Here is a 16,509-nt window from a genome sequence, read left to right as displayed (position 1 = left end):
TGTTGGATACAACAACTCATCTCCATGAATGCAGCGGACAGGGATTGTTTCCACATTAACCTTATTTGCTGGAACAAAGTCTCTGTGCACCAGAGTTTGAGTACTTCCTGAGTCAATGAGTGCCTCTAATTGTTTACCCTCAACTTCAATTGAGGTCGGTCTTAAACTAGACTCCCCTTTGGAGTCCATACTTTGTCTGGGCACAAAACACATTTGTGTTATTTTGGTGGAGTTCTTTGGGCACATTGGTTTTGTGTGTCCTTCCATCCCACACAAATAACAAATCACTGTTTTGGCTGGGACTCTTGATAAAGCATTCCATGATTGGCCCTTTAGAGGTTTACTCACCCCTGCCTTTTGGTAATGGGGAACAGGTCTTGCAACCTCCCTCAACTTCCATGCTTTTTGACTCCAGGGTTGTCCTTTTGTCCGTGCTGCCACAAACACGTCAGCCAGCTGGGCAGCCTCTGCAGCCGATTTTGGATTGTGTTCTTTAATCCATATCTGCAACTCAGGAGACAGCATTCTTAAATATTGTTCTAAAATGATGATCTCTCCAACCTCCTGCACAGTTTTTTGTCTTGGCATCATCCACTTTCCATACAAGTCCTTCAATCTTGCATACAATTCTTTTGGATTCTCCTCAGGTTTTACTTCCAATGATCGAAATCTCAATCTATATGTTTCATGATTAATGTCGTACTTTCGAAGCACCGCATCTTTAACTTTATAATAATCCAGAGAGTCATCCATGTCCATGTGAACATACGCAGCTCTTGCTTTGCCAGTGAGTAATGGAATCAGGTAAAAAACCCAATCTGCTTTTTTCCACCAGCAAACTAGAGCCATGCGTTCAAATGTTGTTAAAAAATGTTCAATGTCATCCTCATCCGTCAGTTTTTCAAGTCTGGGTTCATGAGAGTGAAACTGACCTGAGGGAGCATATATTTGCTCATTATTGCTGCAGGTATGGTCATCACCTTCACTTGATTCTGCATCGGATTGTTGTGACTCATCCAATCGAGGCTCAGGAGCAAGGGGGGTACGCGCTTGCACTTCCACCTGTAGCAGCTGAAATTGATGTCGCAGTGCTCTGAAGCGCTGTTCCTGCCGATTAAACTCCTCCCTCCGTCTTGTTTCCTGGGCTTCCTGCTGGCCCATATGAGAACGAAGAATGGAAATTACTTCTGATATTGTTGGCTCCTTACCCTCAGTGCTATCCACCCCTCCAGAGGCTCCATTTTCCTCTCCAACTTGCTCCTCCATTCCAGCAGGCTGGTTTTGAGGATCTCCTTTTTGTCCTTTGGCACTCCTTCCTGCTCTTTGCATGGCTTGGTAAGAGGAGGAAGAGGACTACTAAAAAAAATAATAACCGGTGCCTTTAACTGCAAGATCCCACTTCTGACACCTGAACCGGTGCCTTTAACTGCAAGATCCCACTTCTGACACCACTGTGATGGACCGAGCAGTTAAGGAACAGCCAGGCACCGGTTCAAAGTCAAAAATAATTGTTTTATTTAACCCAAAACAAAACTTGGGTAAATAATAGAAAAAATGACAAAATTTGGGCCCATAAAAGAGGTCAAAGTAACAGACATCAACTCAGACTAACTCAAAAAACAGACCTCCCAAACAGAGACAAAAGGGGACTTAAATACTGGCTGATCAGGCCACATACAAAACACAAAGGGGAAAATACACAGAAACCTAACTGAAACTAACATAGCAAATCCCATTCCCCCCCTCTGGATGATGAGTAATGGTGTGAACCAATTTGCAGTCTCAGCTGGCTTGCTCCACCCCTTCTCCACCTCTCCTAAGGATTGGGCAGCCAGCACTTAAACTCAGAAACAAAACAAAGATTAAATCAAGCAAAACACAACAATATAAACTAAAATGTGCGCACTTATTCTAGAATACACTGTGATGTGTTGCTTTCTAAACAAACCCAGTTATTCTGTAAATTAAATCCTAAACTTAAAGAAATCCAAATATAAGTGAGATGAACTTATTGCGTGTGGTGAGAGTGAATATTACCACATTTGTGTGGCTGTAACTGCAGCCATCACACCATATTATTAACACACATTGCCATTTCATTTTAATGCCTTCTATTTTGTACCTGAAAATAAATTCTCACTTATGCATTTTAAGACATTCTTGGAGGTGATTGTTATAAAATAATTATTCAAGAGTACAGATGATGGGCGTGCCATGGTGGCGTAGGGGATAAGCGCGACCAACGTTTGGAGGCCTTGAGTCCTTGACGCGGCCATTGAGGGTTCGATTCCCGGACCCGGCGACATTTGCTGCATCTCTTCCCCCCCTTTCCTGTCAGCCTACTTCCATATAAAGGACACTGGAGCCCACGAAAGACCTCCTGGAGGGGAGAGAAAAAATAAAAAGAGTACAGATGATGAGATCAAACGCATTTCTTAAAGCTCTTGCATAAGGATGTCAAAATTCAAATCACAACAGTGTGTCTTCTCTGACCAAAAAGGTCATCTGTCTCTCTTGTTTACATAAGTCATATAAATAGTATTAACACCTTTAGATGTTTTGTTTTTCTATTCTATCTGTTTGTCAGGTTAATGTGTTGTTAAAGTATTTTGTGGACACCTATGAATTTTGTCCAACTTCTGCGTTAGGTTTTAAGAGAATTCAAAGAAAAACTACAAGAACACCCAAATGTCAGAAGTTTGATGAAATATTAAACTAAAATAAAAAGTATCCATATCAGGATTGGCATCGCCAGTACTGGCCCTGTTATTTACTTAGTATCGAATCGCTACTAAAATATGCAGTGTTGGGTGTTGCATGGTGAGGGCTGACAGGAAGGGCTGAGGGCTGAGAAGCGGGGTACAACAGGTCGTCAGTCCATCACAGGGCTACACAGAGTCAAAGGACAGCAGCACACACACATACCTAAGAACAAGCTATAGAGAAACAAATCATCCTAACAGTGATGGTTTTGGGAGGAAGTCAGAGTACCAGGAGAGAACCCATTCCTGCACGGTGAGATCATTCAGAGAAATCCCGGGCCAGGATTCAAACCCAGAACATTCTTGTTGCAAGGCATTGGTGCTACTTCATTAATATTCTAATTTATTGAATGGGTTTATTGTACCTCAAAGGTCATTGCATAGCACATAGTGAAACAAGCCGACAAGACATCAACCTTGTGAACAATGTAGGTGGCCATGGTTGTCAGACATACTGTAAGTATTTACCGTTTGTTCGGTTTGTCAGATGGGACTGTGTGTAGGTGGCACCATTTTCTCCTTAGTTTGTCTCATCACAACAGTTTCTAATTAAGGTATCTTGGTTTTGGTATCGCTTTGAGTCATGTGGTTAAAATAACGGCAACATTTGTGCAATCTTTTATGCATTCTACACATCTGTCATGAATGAGAATTTATTCTAAACATTGTACTTTTATGTCATGTTGAAACAAAGATAAGAGTGAAAGTTGCCCAAAAAATACATTTAAAAAGTGAATGAGGATTAAGAAAATATGTCTTAGTTCAGCAAAAATGACATTTCAAACGATCACTTTACTTTTTATGTAAGTAATAATCCAGGGACTTGTTCTGTACATGTTTTTATATCTCTGTTCTTATCAAAGTGAAGATCCAGATGCATGCGTTCTCTCTAGCTCCATCAAGTGTTCAATTTGAACCCATATTATGGAACACCAAGCAAGCTCTGTTATTCTGCCTGCACCATGGCAGCAGACGTTTTCCTCTTATAGAACAGTTCTTTAAAAATATTACTTTTAAAGTGGATTGCATGATATTGCATAAAAAGCGTCTCCTTCTTATCAAACCTGTTTGTCTCAATTCCAGTTGGTTTAAGTCCTTTAATTATTGCTTCATTTGAAGTGAACGTTCTTTCGTTCTTTGTACAGTTCTGTGCTCTCTTCTCTTTCTCGTTTTTAAGACTGATTAACAGAAATAGGCCTTTGTGTCACGTCTTCTCGATATGCAGGGAAACAGGAAGTCATGCGATCAAGAGAAGTAAAGATGTCACAGAGCTTAACGGTTTTAGAAAAGTAAAGCCCAATTCTAAGAGTAAAGCTAGGATATTTCTTTTTAGAGCGAAATTTGCTGAAACAGTAGGCAGGACTTTTTTTTTTCAAATTTTACAATAGCAGATATTTTCATGACATAAGTTGTTCTTCTGATAGAAGATTTATATTGGGAGCACCTGAGTGTATCTTGTCACCTGTGAAGAGGATTGTTACTGTGGGGCCAAAGACTCTCAGCTTGAAAACTGCTACAAGTTATTGAATGTGAAATTATTTCTATAGTTATGAAAGATTAATGTACTTCATACATTTTTTTTTTTTACCAGTGTATATTTTTTTCGGTGATATGTGGTGTATGTCTCTGTATGACTTCTCATGAACTGAAAATCACATAGGGAAGAAAAACCAAAGGTGACCTTTAATAGGGAAATGTATGTAACTTTGTTTAAAAAAATACCTAAATATTACAAGCTCTCACATTTGACTTTTGTTTTTTTTTTTTTTTTGCCAGTTTTACCGCTAATTGGAAATGTTTTTTTATTTGTACCTTAACATATCACACGCACTAAAACTGATATTGTACTTCAGCATCTTGTATGGAGACAGCATAATGTGGATGAAAAAGGAAACACTGTGAGATAGAGGGTCATACTCTCCCATGGTAGTATCACCATGGGATAGTATATGGTCATAGTAAACCTCTAGAGTGTGGCTCCACACTCCAGTCCAGAAAATACCAGACAAAGAGATGACATCAGGTTTGGTCAGGAGGATATTGAACGTCTTCATGCGTATTTAATCAACAGCCACACTGACCTGTGAGCCACTCCCTTACCACTTCTTCTGTGAAGGACCGCTTTGCTTCCTTCCACTTTCACTTAACTCAAAGTTAGCAGCAGCTCCTGTAAATTAATCTCTGTTTATTGTTGAACTGTATAACACCATATCAAAAATTCAACAGTGATTCAATGAAGTGTTTGAAAAACAAGATGTCATACAGTCTTAAACATTTGTCCATATCGGTGTAGACAGTTTATTTTTGATTAGTTATTATTATTATATATATATTATTTTTTTTATTTCTGGTAGTCTGCATTTGTAGCTTGATGAAGTCTGGTATCAGGAAATACCAGACAAGTTCTTAAAAAATAATAGCAGGTCAATGTTACTGTAAGATAATTAAAAATAAATACATACATTTTTTTTTAAAAGTCACTAGCCAAGTGACTTTGCAAAGACGATGTTGAACACGAGATGGCGCTGTGACTGTGGCTTGTTTTAGTCCGCTACTGACAACAAGTCAAAGAAGAAAAAACCAAAACAGTCCTTTGCAGCAGTTTATTACGCCTGCTTATTACTACACTTGAAACCACGTTATTATTTGCACGTTTTCTGCTTAAATTTCAAACCCACGTTTAGCAGAGAGAATGCCACCGAAGGGAAAAGGTGGAAAGGGTGGTAAAGGTCCGTGACCCACAGCGCACCTTCTGTTTATGATGTGTTTTAATCTGATATTGTAAGCTGCAGGTGCTAGCCTGTAAGCTAGCATACGTTGCTGTACTCCAGTGTAATGGAAGAGTTTACACTAACATTACTCTGATTAACGTGTTGCTCTCCACTGTGGTGTTACCTGTGCTGTGGTGTTACCTGTGCAGGAGCTGCTTCAGGAAGTTCGGACGCTGACAAAAAAGAAAAAACTCCTAAAGGAGGCACAGCTGTGAAGGTATCCACTAAATACACTTTAACCCCAGCAACTCTGCAAAAACAATGCCAATATACCTGGTATTATTGAGGGGTTTTGTCACATTTTGTCTGACCCCTAAAACATTTTATTTTATTTGTGGATCACTGGTGTAAGACCTGCACATATTCCAATGTTATTATCACAACGTTAATTGTATTATGTTTGAATTTTGGTTAAAAGACCAACACAAAGGAGCGTATAATTGTGAAGTGGTAGGAAATGCATAGATGTTTCCTTCTAGAACCACCTTTGCAGAGCTGAGCTAAACTGGAGAAGGTCTGGTTGGATCAGTTCCCAACTCTTTCCACAGAGTCTCTTCTAAATGTGGGTATGGACTTTGACTCGGGTTTTCCTTGACACACGAGGAAGTTTTCTTCCAGGATAGCTCTGTATTTAGCTCCATTTATCTCCCTGTCAATTCTGACCAGTTTTCCTGTACTCGCTGAAGAACACACTATGCCCACAGCATGGTTCTGCCTCCATTTATCAATTTGGGGTGTATTGTTGTGGATTTTCTCAGCTCTCGTAGCATGGAATGAAAATTATGTGTTTTATTTTCTTTTCAATTATTAATTATGTTCTTGATTTGATTTGATTTATTTGTGTCAGACAGGTTTTTAAAAACAAGAAACAACAGAGATGTCTCTGTTAGTACGACAGAGAAATCATGTGCATACATAAACCAAGAACCAAATAATTTGTTTACCAGTACTTTTCTGTTTGAAAAGGAGTAGGAAGAAGTGAACGCTTATTTCATCCTACCCCTCTTCTTGGTGTTGGTCTGTCACAAAATTTCCCCCAAAATATACATATCAATTTATATTGTGGCAAAATATAAAAAAGTGCAAGAGGCACGAGAGAAATGTATAAAATATCTTCTGTCAGGACCTGGCCGCACGGTGTCAGTAATACTGGAGAATCATCATTTTCAGCTCATTGTATTTGTAAACCTCCCAACATATTTCTCTCCCCAGGTTCGGCACATTCTCTGTGAAAAGCACGGAAAATGCATGGAGGCCATGGAGAAATTGAAAGCTGGAGTTCGTTTCAGTGAAGTAGCAACGCAATACAGTGAAGACAAAGCAAGACAAGGAGTAAGTAAGCCAGCCAATTCTTTTTTGGGGTTTTATTACTAGCTGTGTATTTTTGCATCTCAATTTAGACAATTCCAGTAAGTGCTACGCTTACATTCTTCCTGTAGTTAAGCTCACAATTACTTTTTTGTTAATTTTCCATCATATATTTGCTTGAATATATATACTTGAATGAGCTGCCACATCACATCTTTTAGCAAAGTTTCTGTTTGTGTCACCGTTTGCTGGAAAACACCTTCTATAAATAAGTGCAAGGTAATAGTCCTAAGTGACCTTACAATGAGCTGTTAGTCATGATCAAACCCTGAATCAAAGATTCTTGACTGCGTCATTGCTGACAGCCGTTTTATTTAGCATCAACTCCTCTTTATTCCACCTGCATCAGAGACCAGAACACCCACTCATGGTTTCCTCTGAAATTGAAAGAAACGTCAATGTAGTGGTTATCTTAGGATAAATACATATGTCCAGGTTTGGAAATCTTAATATTTGCATCACGCTTCTACTCATATCAAGAATATTGCTCTTCCATGACAGGGTGATCTGGGCTGGATGACGCGAGGGTCAATGGTCGGACCTTTCCAGGAGGCAGCGTTTGCTCTAGCTGTCAGTTCGATGGATAAACCTGTCTACACAGACCCACCTGTCAAGACGAAGTTTGGATATCATATCATTATGGTTGAGGGGAGAAAGTAGAACAGACTGGCTCTTTTGGAATAAATATCACAATTGTGCCAGAAACATTGAAGAGGGGAAAAATATATTGTCCAGTTAATCTATTAAAATGTTCACTTCTATTTTAGGTCTGCTTTCTCACAATAAACTTTTTCATTTGTTGTTTTTTGACTTGACTTGTCAAAAAGTCAAAAACTTGACTTTTTGACAAGTCAAAAAGTTTGCATCTGCGATGCAAATGCCAACACAAGCAAATTAATAATTTTTGTTTTTGTTGTGTTAAATCTGTAGTATTGATTTGTGTGTGAAAAGTGGTGGTACAGAAAAATGAAAATATGAAAAATTAAATATTTTTTTTGTCATTGAGTGAAACATTTCAGAACTTTATTTCCTGTCGTTTTTATGGCGTACACATGATGACAAACGATATATCAGCGTCTTATATCTTAGTTGTATTTTAACAGACTGAAACTTTCAGAAGCCATGGTAAGCAATCCCATATTTGGTTCAAGTTACTAGAACTTGCACAACTTTGCCCAAGATAACACATCAAATGTTTTTTGGTCACCACAAAGATAATCAGACAGGGTTATGCAATTTTTTTTTTTTAAAGCATGAATGCTACCCTTAATGGTGCGCAAAAACTTGTATGAAATGATTCTGCAACATTTCGTGCTCTTACATTCTAATGTACGAGATGTTAAGGAAGAATTGTATTTTTGCCCAAATTTTGTGCCTTTTTTAATCCTAGAAAATATTCAGGTTATCCTATATTATGACACCAGACTTTTTTGTGTTCAATTGGTTACTGCGTGGTATTTTGTGTCCTCAATGCTCCAAGATATAAAAAGTAGGTCAATGTCTAGATAATGCAACTATTCCTGTCTGCTTATACACAGACAGATTTTGTTTGGAATACGGTATAATTAAGTTGTAGTATCTCATAATAGCTAGGAGGATCAAAAAATATATTTAATTTGTTAAAAAGCAATACTCTCAGGAGATATTTATTATTTTAATAAGAACTCTCACTCACACTGCTGGTGAAAAAAACATTTTGGACAAAGAAAAGTTTGCATCTAGTGCCAGGTGGAACAATAAAAACACAAGTCATAAAAATGTGTTCCTCCAGTTTAGTAATGCAGCCGGTCTTGAACTGAGCTGTGGGAATAGATGTTGTGCTGAAACAGAAGTTAATACAATCCTGAATGGCATAAAACCTGTCAACTATTGGAAACATCTATATTCAATACTCTATTATTATATCTTTGTTATAAACATGACTATAATGTTATCCTTATAGATAACAGGCTTTTTTCAAATATCTGGGGGCAGAAATGAAATCACAGTTTTACTCAGTTATGTTAAAAGATTGTAGACTTCATTTTTTCCTACCCAGCAGAATCCAGAGCTATCTCAACTCTGCTTCTACTTGAACACTACTAAATTAGTCGACGTAAAACTTTATTTTTGTTAATACTAAGAAGTGAATACAAAACCTGACTAACCTCACCCAGGACTGTCGTCTTATTATCAGACAGATATTGCTCAAGGTCCATAGACAAGCGTCAAACTGACGCTGATGGTTTAGATTTCAGTCAGTAACCTCTGCATAGTTTAATATGATTCATCTGCAATTATTGTTTTAAAGACATTTTAATATTTGACTCCTAAGGATAAAAACGTAGTCCAGCAGCAAGTATTAGGGAAACTGTCATTTTAAGCCTGTGTGAATTAGATACACAATATATTTAAAGTTATGAGTCCATTACTTAGTTTTAACTTCATTAAGTTCTTCATTAAGTTTTCTTTAATAAAGAAAAACAAAATTAGTGAAACATTTAGTGATTTATTAACAGTAGAGAGTACATAGAAATCATATCCAGAAAACAATTGTAATACAATATCCAAAACAGCAGGCGGCAGCAGCGCTCGGGGCGTGCGGTAACGCAACCAACAGCAGGAAAAGACGGTTGACGTTCTTACGCCTGGCTAGATGATTGGCGAGGTAAGATGGCGGCGCCAGAGGAGCCAGAATTATCCCAGGCGCAGACCGAAAAACTCCTTCAATTTCAGGTAGACAGCCAAAAAATTTTCATTAACACCCTCCCATTTGAAACCTCCAATGTCGATGTGTTTCCACTCACAGCTGGTCGCTGTAAGCAGGTCGAAGGGTTGTGTGGAAAGCCTTTTTTTTCATACACTTAACTTCGATAACGATCCCCCAACGGCAACTGGAAGCATAGCTACCAAAAAGGAGCTAAGCTAACCAACAAGTTAGCAGACTTTCTGGGACGTGGCTGGGCCGAAAAGGCGTCAATTTTGTCATATAGACACAAACTTGGCCCAACTCTGTGAATCAGAAACATCAATGTTTTCGACTGTTAGGAATATTAATCTTGGATTGTGTCTCCATTTGTCGTTGGCTACTTCACATTTGCTAAGTCAACATTAGCACAGCTGTCATTCTCAGACTGACACTGAAGTTTGAAACACGACTCGGTGTTTCAGATTCGTTTATTCAACGTGTTAGGATGTGACAGTAAGACCTGGCACTGTAATGTTATCCCTTTAGTCTGATGTGTGTTCAGGAGACTGTGTGCTAGTCGTGTGAATCAAGTCACATTTAGCTCAGTTATACTCGAGTCAAATGTATATTCTATTCTCTTTCGATTTGTTTAAGTAATCTAGTTATGACAGGCGATCAACTACTTTAGTCATCTTTAGGTAACTGTTTACAAAACGATTACTTTAGTTTTTGTCATATACAATCATATATGCAGCTAAGTTTTAAGCTGAAAAGACTTATGGTGGTTGGACAGGGTTTCTTTTTGTTATTTTTGCAATTATTTTAACTTGTGCCCTCAATTAAGGTGTTGACATATTCCTCAGTTGAGCTCAATTTATTTTTTATATCGCCAATTCACAACTGATCCCAACTCATTGCTCTGAACTGGACCAAAGTCTCATTCATATCTGAATGTAAAACCAGAATAATCTACACATCTAGAGAAATTAAGCTACTATTGATGTTAATATTGCTTTGTCATTGTCACAAATTATTCTATATTTGCTCAATTCTGACCAAAACCTTTTCATACTAGCTAAGTAATATGAATATTTGTGAAAAAAAAGTTTAATTTTATTAGTATAAGAAACGTTTTCAGTGTTAAAAAGAGTAAAAGGAAACATTTTCCTTAGAACAAAGAGGCATTCAACTTGCCACATTTTTTAGCATCATATTTAAATTCAAGAAATTACCCAACAAATAGTTTCCCATCTATGATGACATCTCTACTTCGCAGGTTCTTATTTGATATTTGGTGTATAGGTACTTGGAAATTAAATTACCTTTTTTTTAATTTAACAAAAGAGAAAAAACTTCAGGCAAATCAAATAGTTTTGGCTGACCAAAGGTCTAAGAATACAGCTTAAATAAAGATGAAAAGGCGATTCACATAGGAATCACCATTCGTATTTACTACGATTCAGAGTCGATATAAAATGTCCCAAATCGATTTTAGAAAGATAAAACAAATCCACCAGCTTTCGGCCACCATTTTGTAGCTAGGCAGGATGTCCTATAAAGCACGCAAGCGCGGAAATCACAAAAACCAACGGGAAATTACAAAAATAAAAGCAAGAAATTCTTTGGACTCATTTTAGTTTTTAATCTCGTGCCTGGGATGACTGAGCTTGACATGAGCTTCACCGAATGTAAGGTTTTAAAAAACAAAGATCAGGCCCTTCAAAACATTGCAAATGTGCAGAGCTCAAATATGCCAGAGCCTCAGTCAATGTCAGCCCGAAATGGCCTTTAAGCTGTTTTTCAGCAAACACTGATAGTAGCCCATTTAGTACAATCCAAGTTATGTGTACGTAACACACAGCAGCATTTATACTCACTTTATCGGGGACAAAAAACTTTATTCCAATCCTGAGGTAGTTGCAGCTCGAAGCTGTAGCAGGGGGTTGGGGGGAAATCAATTAGTTCTAAAACCAGCTTTTCTACTTTCACTTCCTCCTGACTTTCTGTCCCGTGTCCAACAGGACTTAACTGGGTTGGAATCAATGGACCAATGCCGCCGAACATTAGAGCAGCATAATTGGAACATAGAGGTAAAGTTGCATTTTATTGTCGCTCTGTCGTCGTCGTCAGTCATTTTGCACATAATAATGAAAAACTCCATTTTGATGGGTTTCATGTGTGTTGCAGGCTGCAGTTCAGGACAGACTTAATGAGCAGGAAGGAGTTCCCAGTGTGTTTAACCCTCCACCATCCAGACCTCTCCAGGTCAACACAGCAGACCATAGAGTATATAGTTACATCGTCTCAAGGCCTCAGCCGAGGGTACATCTTTTTGATTTAAGAAATAAATAGTAAGAAGCATGTTTTCAGTTGGAATAGAGTTAATCAGCGCTGTTTTTCCCCCCCCCCAGGGATTACTAGGATGGGGTTACTATTTGATTATGCTACCGTTCAGAGTTACATATTACACACTTCTGGATATATTCAGGTAATCATAGTGGATTTAATTACAAGTTATCACAAATCAGGAAGAGGACTTTGGATGACATGTTGCCTTTTGCTCCAAGGTTGGCCCTGCGATTCATCAGACCAGATCCCCGGGCTCGCGTGACCGACCCTGTCGGAGACGTTGTGTCTTTCATTCATAGTTTCGAGGAAAAATACGGTCGGTCACACCCCGTGTTTTACCAGGGCACGTACAGCCAGGTGAGTCCGTAGCTATGAAAACGAAAAAAAACAAACAAAAAAGATTGGTAGAAAATCTAATGCATTTGACATTGTTTACTGTAACTCATGCAGGCACTGAATGATGCCAAACGGGAGCTCCGCTACCTATTGGTGTACCTGCATGGGGATGATCATCAAGACACTGACGAGTTTTGCCGGTACAGTATTTGTTTTTTAGTCGGTTATCTAAATGTCAAAAATGTAAAACTAAAATAAGCTTACAAAAAAGTCGATCCATTTGAAGGTTTTATTTCTTATCCGTCTCTTAGCTCCACGTTATGTACGGAAGAGGTCATAACCTTTCTCAACACAAGAATGCTCTTCTGGGCATGCTCAACTAGCAAACCAGAGGGTTACAGAGGTAATTAATACATGTTTGTTTGATTATTTATTTATATAATTCTAAGTTTCTTTAAATGTTGCTGTGTTCCTTCCAGCACTTCTAATGACTTTTGCAGAAATGCACCGCTCCCAGTTAGAAGCAACCAATCAGAGGTTTTATCTGTTTTTATCTGACACGCTCATGTACGCACTGTTCAATGTGCTTATAGCAGAAAAGCAACTTACCATTACAGGTGCTTCTCTGCCGTCCTCATTGTAACTAGCAGGCATGAGCAGCGCATACACGTACACATACATGATTGGCTGCACTAAGACCCTCCTCTTAGCTCTGATTGGTTGTTTCTGATTGATCAGTATATTTATGCAGATGGCAGTAGGACCACGGGAGTCTTTATTATTATTATTTTTTATTTTTTTTTAACAGATTACCTGTGTCCTATCAAACTGTCTCAACATAGTGGCAGTTTTAACAAATATGTAATAAACATGTCTTATGAAAGTTACAAGCTGCAGCTTTAAGGATGGAAACTAACAACCATTCTACAATATGTGACCGTTATGCGATCGTATAAGAAATGTTTGTCACAATGTGCACAAATATATTTTTAGTCTTATAATCTTTAGCGGTGTTGGCACTTGGAGGCTATTTGTGTTCTACATTTCACCTCTTGGTGTTCTAAGCAATATTTAATTCAGTGCAGTGTTGATTGTGTGAATACAAAGATATAATTTAGAGTTCTATAACAAGAGTTTTAAGAAACAGGCTCAACATGCTTATTGATTCTCCTGTTGCTTTTAACAACACAAGTGGTTTAATCTTTGGAAAGTTATTTACCTTAGAGTTAAAATAACTGTGCAGTAACGACTGTTTGAAGCGTTTAATCGAGACGACGCAACGTGTTCCGGCGTGTTTCAGTGTCCCAGGCGTTGCGGGAGAACACCTACCCGTTCCTGGCCATGATCATGCTGAAGGACCGCAAGATGACCGTGGTGGGACGGCTGGAGGGTGTCATTCAGCCAGAGGACCTCATCAATCAACTTACTTTCATCATGGATGCCAACCAAACATATCTGATGTCGGAGCGTCTTGAACGGTACCACAAATCACCAGTCTGCTTGAGTTTGAAAGGATGCTTTTCCCTAATTTATTCTCATAGTGTAAGTTCACAGTTTCGTCCCCAGGGTGTCACTTTGGCGATAAATTGATTTGATCAACTTATCATATTTTTGGTTTTTGAAGATTAAAATTTTTCATAAACGTGTTTTACAGTGTCTTCCTCTTTTAAGAGCAAAGTCCATAATGTCACCAAAATAAAGTCGTATTACTAGTAGAATGAAGTAGTAATTCAGAGAATTCCACTGTAAAAATAAAGTTAAAGTTCTCCAAAATAATAAAAACAATTGTTGAGCTTTTTATGAAGTTATACTTTGGTATACGTTTTACAGATGATACTTAATACTTAATAGAAATACTTTCTCTTTTAACACATCTTGATAACTCTGTCAAAGCTATGTTTTTTTTTTCATATAAACAACTTTTTTCCTCTTAATTTGAAGATGCTTTTTTTCTTCCTTCTGCTAATATTATGATTACATTTTTGTAATTTAACAAATTCTTGTAGCCTGAATACGCAGTCGTACAACTCACAGAAGGGATAACAGAAAATATTTTCAGTTATTTGCAATAGTTTTTTACAAAAGGAAGTGAGGGAATTTTTTTTTTTAATTAAAATCGAAAGTCAGATCTGGTATGACAAAAACCTGAGATTGTATTTCCCAGCCTTATCGCCCAGCGCAGAGACTTCCGAACATCATTTGTCAGGAAATCTTGACTTCCAAATGCATCTTTTTACTGGACTTCAAACATTTTTGTTTCAGAGAAGAGAGGAACCAGACCCAAGTTCTGAGGCAGCAGCAGGACGAGGCCTATCTCGCCTCCCTGCGTGCCGATCAGGAGAAGGAGCGAAAGAAACGGGCGGAGATGGAGCAACGGAAGCAAGAGGAGGAGAAGGTCCGACAAAGTGCTCTTGCAGAGGAAATCAGACGAAGAGTGAGTCGTTTGGGTTTTCTGTTTTTGAAACTGCTCCGCAGTCGTGCAGTCCCTCCGATTTCTAATCCACATTGTCTCCAGACACTCGAAGAGGAGAAGGAGAGGAAGTCGGAGTGTCTTCCTCCAGAGCCTCCAGCTGACGACCCAGAAAGTGTCAAAATAGTGTTTAAGCTGCCGAATGACACAAGAGTAGAGAGACGATTCCTGTTCGGTCAGTCTCTGACGGTGAGTAACTCCGTTTCCATACCCAGCAAAACCTTTCACTTGCAGATGTCAACTCGAAGTAAATTGCAAATAAACTGGACGGCACACGCTGCATTCAGCTGCTGCGAGTTACCCACTCAGCTGTTCTCTTTTTACAGGTAATACACGACTTCCTTTTCTCTTTGAAAGAAACTCCGGAGAAGTTCCAGATAGTTACAAACTTCCCTCGCCGAGTCTTGCCCTGCCTTCCGACCGAGGAGCAGTCCAACCCACCGACCCTGAAAGAGGCGGGACTCAGCCGCTCCGAGGTCCTTTTTGTTCAGGACCTGACGGACGATTAATAAATGACATACCTCTTCCACGTGGAAACGCATTTCCTCACACCCACCCACATTTTTTTTTTTTTGTTTGTTTGTTTTTTCATATTCTGTTGAACGGCCATTATGTGTAAGGGATCATTGAGATAAAATTTTCTCCTGGAAGATTAAACCATCCTGCATCCAGTCCACATTTAGTTGTTTACAGGGTTCCCGATAGCCTGGAAAGTCTTGAATTTTATCAAATAAATATTTCTTCAAGTTGTTCCTTGAACTCATCTTATGTTGAAAATACTTCTTTTTTTTTTCCTTCTGTCCTTTCAGTAGCTGTCAGCAATTCTCCCTCTTCAACAATAATTTGTCTGAGTAGCTCATCAATACCTGCTGACACAAAAGCAGTAGCATAACTCTTCACATTCATATCTTCAAATGATCTGTTTGGGCAACAAAGAGGTTCTTTGTTTTTTGTTAAATATATACAGCAGATACAGCATGGAGAAGAATGGATTGTGCGAATGCCTTGGCTTTTATCTGCTGCTTATATTCTTGTTTGATCCATTCGTCTGAATTCAACACCCATTTTGCCAAACGTTTGTACAATTTCTCCACATTCGTTGACAAGCACAACTAATTTAATTCAAGATGAGTTCGCCGTGGAGGGGCGGACGCATAACTAGCGTAGGAAGACCGTGGGAACCCTGGTTTGAACGAGCCATTACCTGTACATAAGTTCAATATTTAAGACCCCCAAACTGACCTTATTGTTTTTTTTCTTTTGTTTTTTGACTTCAGTCTGTCATTAAACGACCAAATGCAGGTTTGTTACTATGTAAAGCAGACTGCCTCAATCGTATGAAGTTTAAACACAATATTTAACACGCCACAGCTTTTACATGTGGCTGTAACTAGTGTAGTAAAAGTCTGCCCATAGTGTGCCTGTGGTAACTCATAGATGCCTGTTTTTTTTTTTTTTTTTTTGCCTGTAACACCACAATGGGCTCATGTAAAAGATGTAATTTTCCAGCTATAAATTAAAAACCTTTTGAAAATGTGGGTTTATTGAGATTGTACAGCAACGTTGTGTGGCGCAAGTGTCTTATTTCACTGATTCTGGAGGGTTGAGAGAATTTTTCAAAAATGCGAGGGTTTTCAGCAATGATTCACGTGTTGTTGAACTTTTCACTGCCATAATTCCATATTTTTTCAGACTCAGATTAGTATTCTGACAGTATTAGAAATATTTTCAAGTAGAAATGCAAAACTGCTGGGACAAAAGAGCTAGGATGTTCTACTGGGAACA

At 38.5% G+C, this 16,509-nt stretch overlaps 2 protein-coding genes across 2 annotated transcripts; both read left to right on the top strand.

The window, feature by feature from the left end:
* The first annotated feature begins 5,341 nt into the window (after positions 1–5,341).
* On the top strand, positions 5,342–7,906 carry pin4 (peptidylprolyl cis/trans isomerase, NIMA-interacting 4). The gene is made up of 4 exons (XM_005795415.3): positions 5,342–5,491; positions 5,683–5,750; positions 6,746–6,865; positions 7,403–7,906. The coding sequence occupies exons 1-4, from the start codon at positions 5,455–5,457 to the stop codon at positions 7,559–7,561; spliced, it is 384 nt and encodes a 127-aa protein (XP_005795472.1). The 5' UTR covers positions 5,342–5,454; the 3' UTR covers positions 7,562–7,906.
* Positions 7,907–9,509: 1,603 nt separating this feature from the next.
* On the top strand, positions 9,510–16,260 carry faf2 (Fas associated factor family member 2). The gene is made up of 11 exons (XM_005795414.3): positions 9,510–9,616; positions 11,591–11,659; positions 11,757–11,891; positions 11,981–12,057; positions 12,137–12,275; positions 12,369–12,454; positions 12,566–12,657; positions 13,555–13,732; positions 14,517–14,688; positions 14,770–14,913; positions 15,051–16,260. Exons 1-11 carry the CDS (start codon positions 9,554–9,556, stop codon positions 15,231–15,233), a joined length of 1,338 nt encoding a protein of 445 aa, XP_005795471.1. The 5' UTR covers positions 9,510–9,553; the 3' UTR covers positions 15,234–16,260.
* Positions 16,261–16,509: the final 249 nt, after the last annotated feature.

Source organism: Xiphophorus maculatus, chromosome 23 (assembly GCF_002775205.1).
Source record: "Xiphophorus maculatus strain JP 163 A chromosome 23, X_maculatus-5.0-male, whole genome shotgun sequence".
Classification (NCBI taxonomy): Eukaryota; Metazoa; Chordata; class Actinopteri; order Cyprinodontiformes; family Poeciliidae; genus Xiphophorus; species Xiphophorus maculatus.
The sequence above is the reverse complement of the archived record's forward strand: the minus strand, read 5'-3'. Positions and strand labels throughout refer to the sequence as shown.

Excerpts from the sequence above, each read along its gene's own strand:
- pin4 (XM_005795415.3), top strand. The coding sequence starts at position 5,455 with ATGCCACCGAAGGGAAAAGGTGGAAAGGGTGGTAAAG. Across the intron at positions 5,751-6,745 it reads AAGGAGGCACAGCTGTGAAG|GTTCGGCACATTCTCTGTGA; the intron begins GTATCCACTAAA and ends TTCTCTCCCCAG. Across the intron at positions 6,866-7,402 it reads AAGACAAAGCAAGACAAGGA|GGTGATCTGGGCTGGATGAC; the intron begins GTAAGTAAGCCA and ends CTTCCATGACAG.
- faf2 (XM_005795414.3), top strand. The coding sequence starts at position 9,554 with ATGGCGGCGCCAGAGGAGCCAGAATTATCCCAGGCGCAGACCGAAAAA. Across the intron at positions 11,892-11,980 it reads TCTCAAGGCCTCAGCCGAGG|GGATTACTAGGATGGGGTTA; the intron begins GTACATCTTTTT and ends CCCCCCCCCCAG. Across the intron at positions 12,276-12,368 it reads ACCAGGGCACGTACAGCCAG|GCACTGAATGATGCCAAACG; the intron begins GTGAGTCCGTAG and ends TAACTCATGCAG.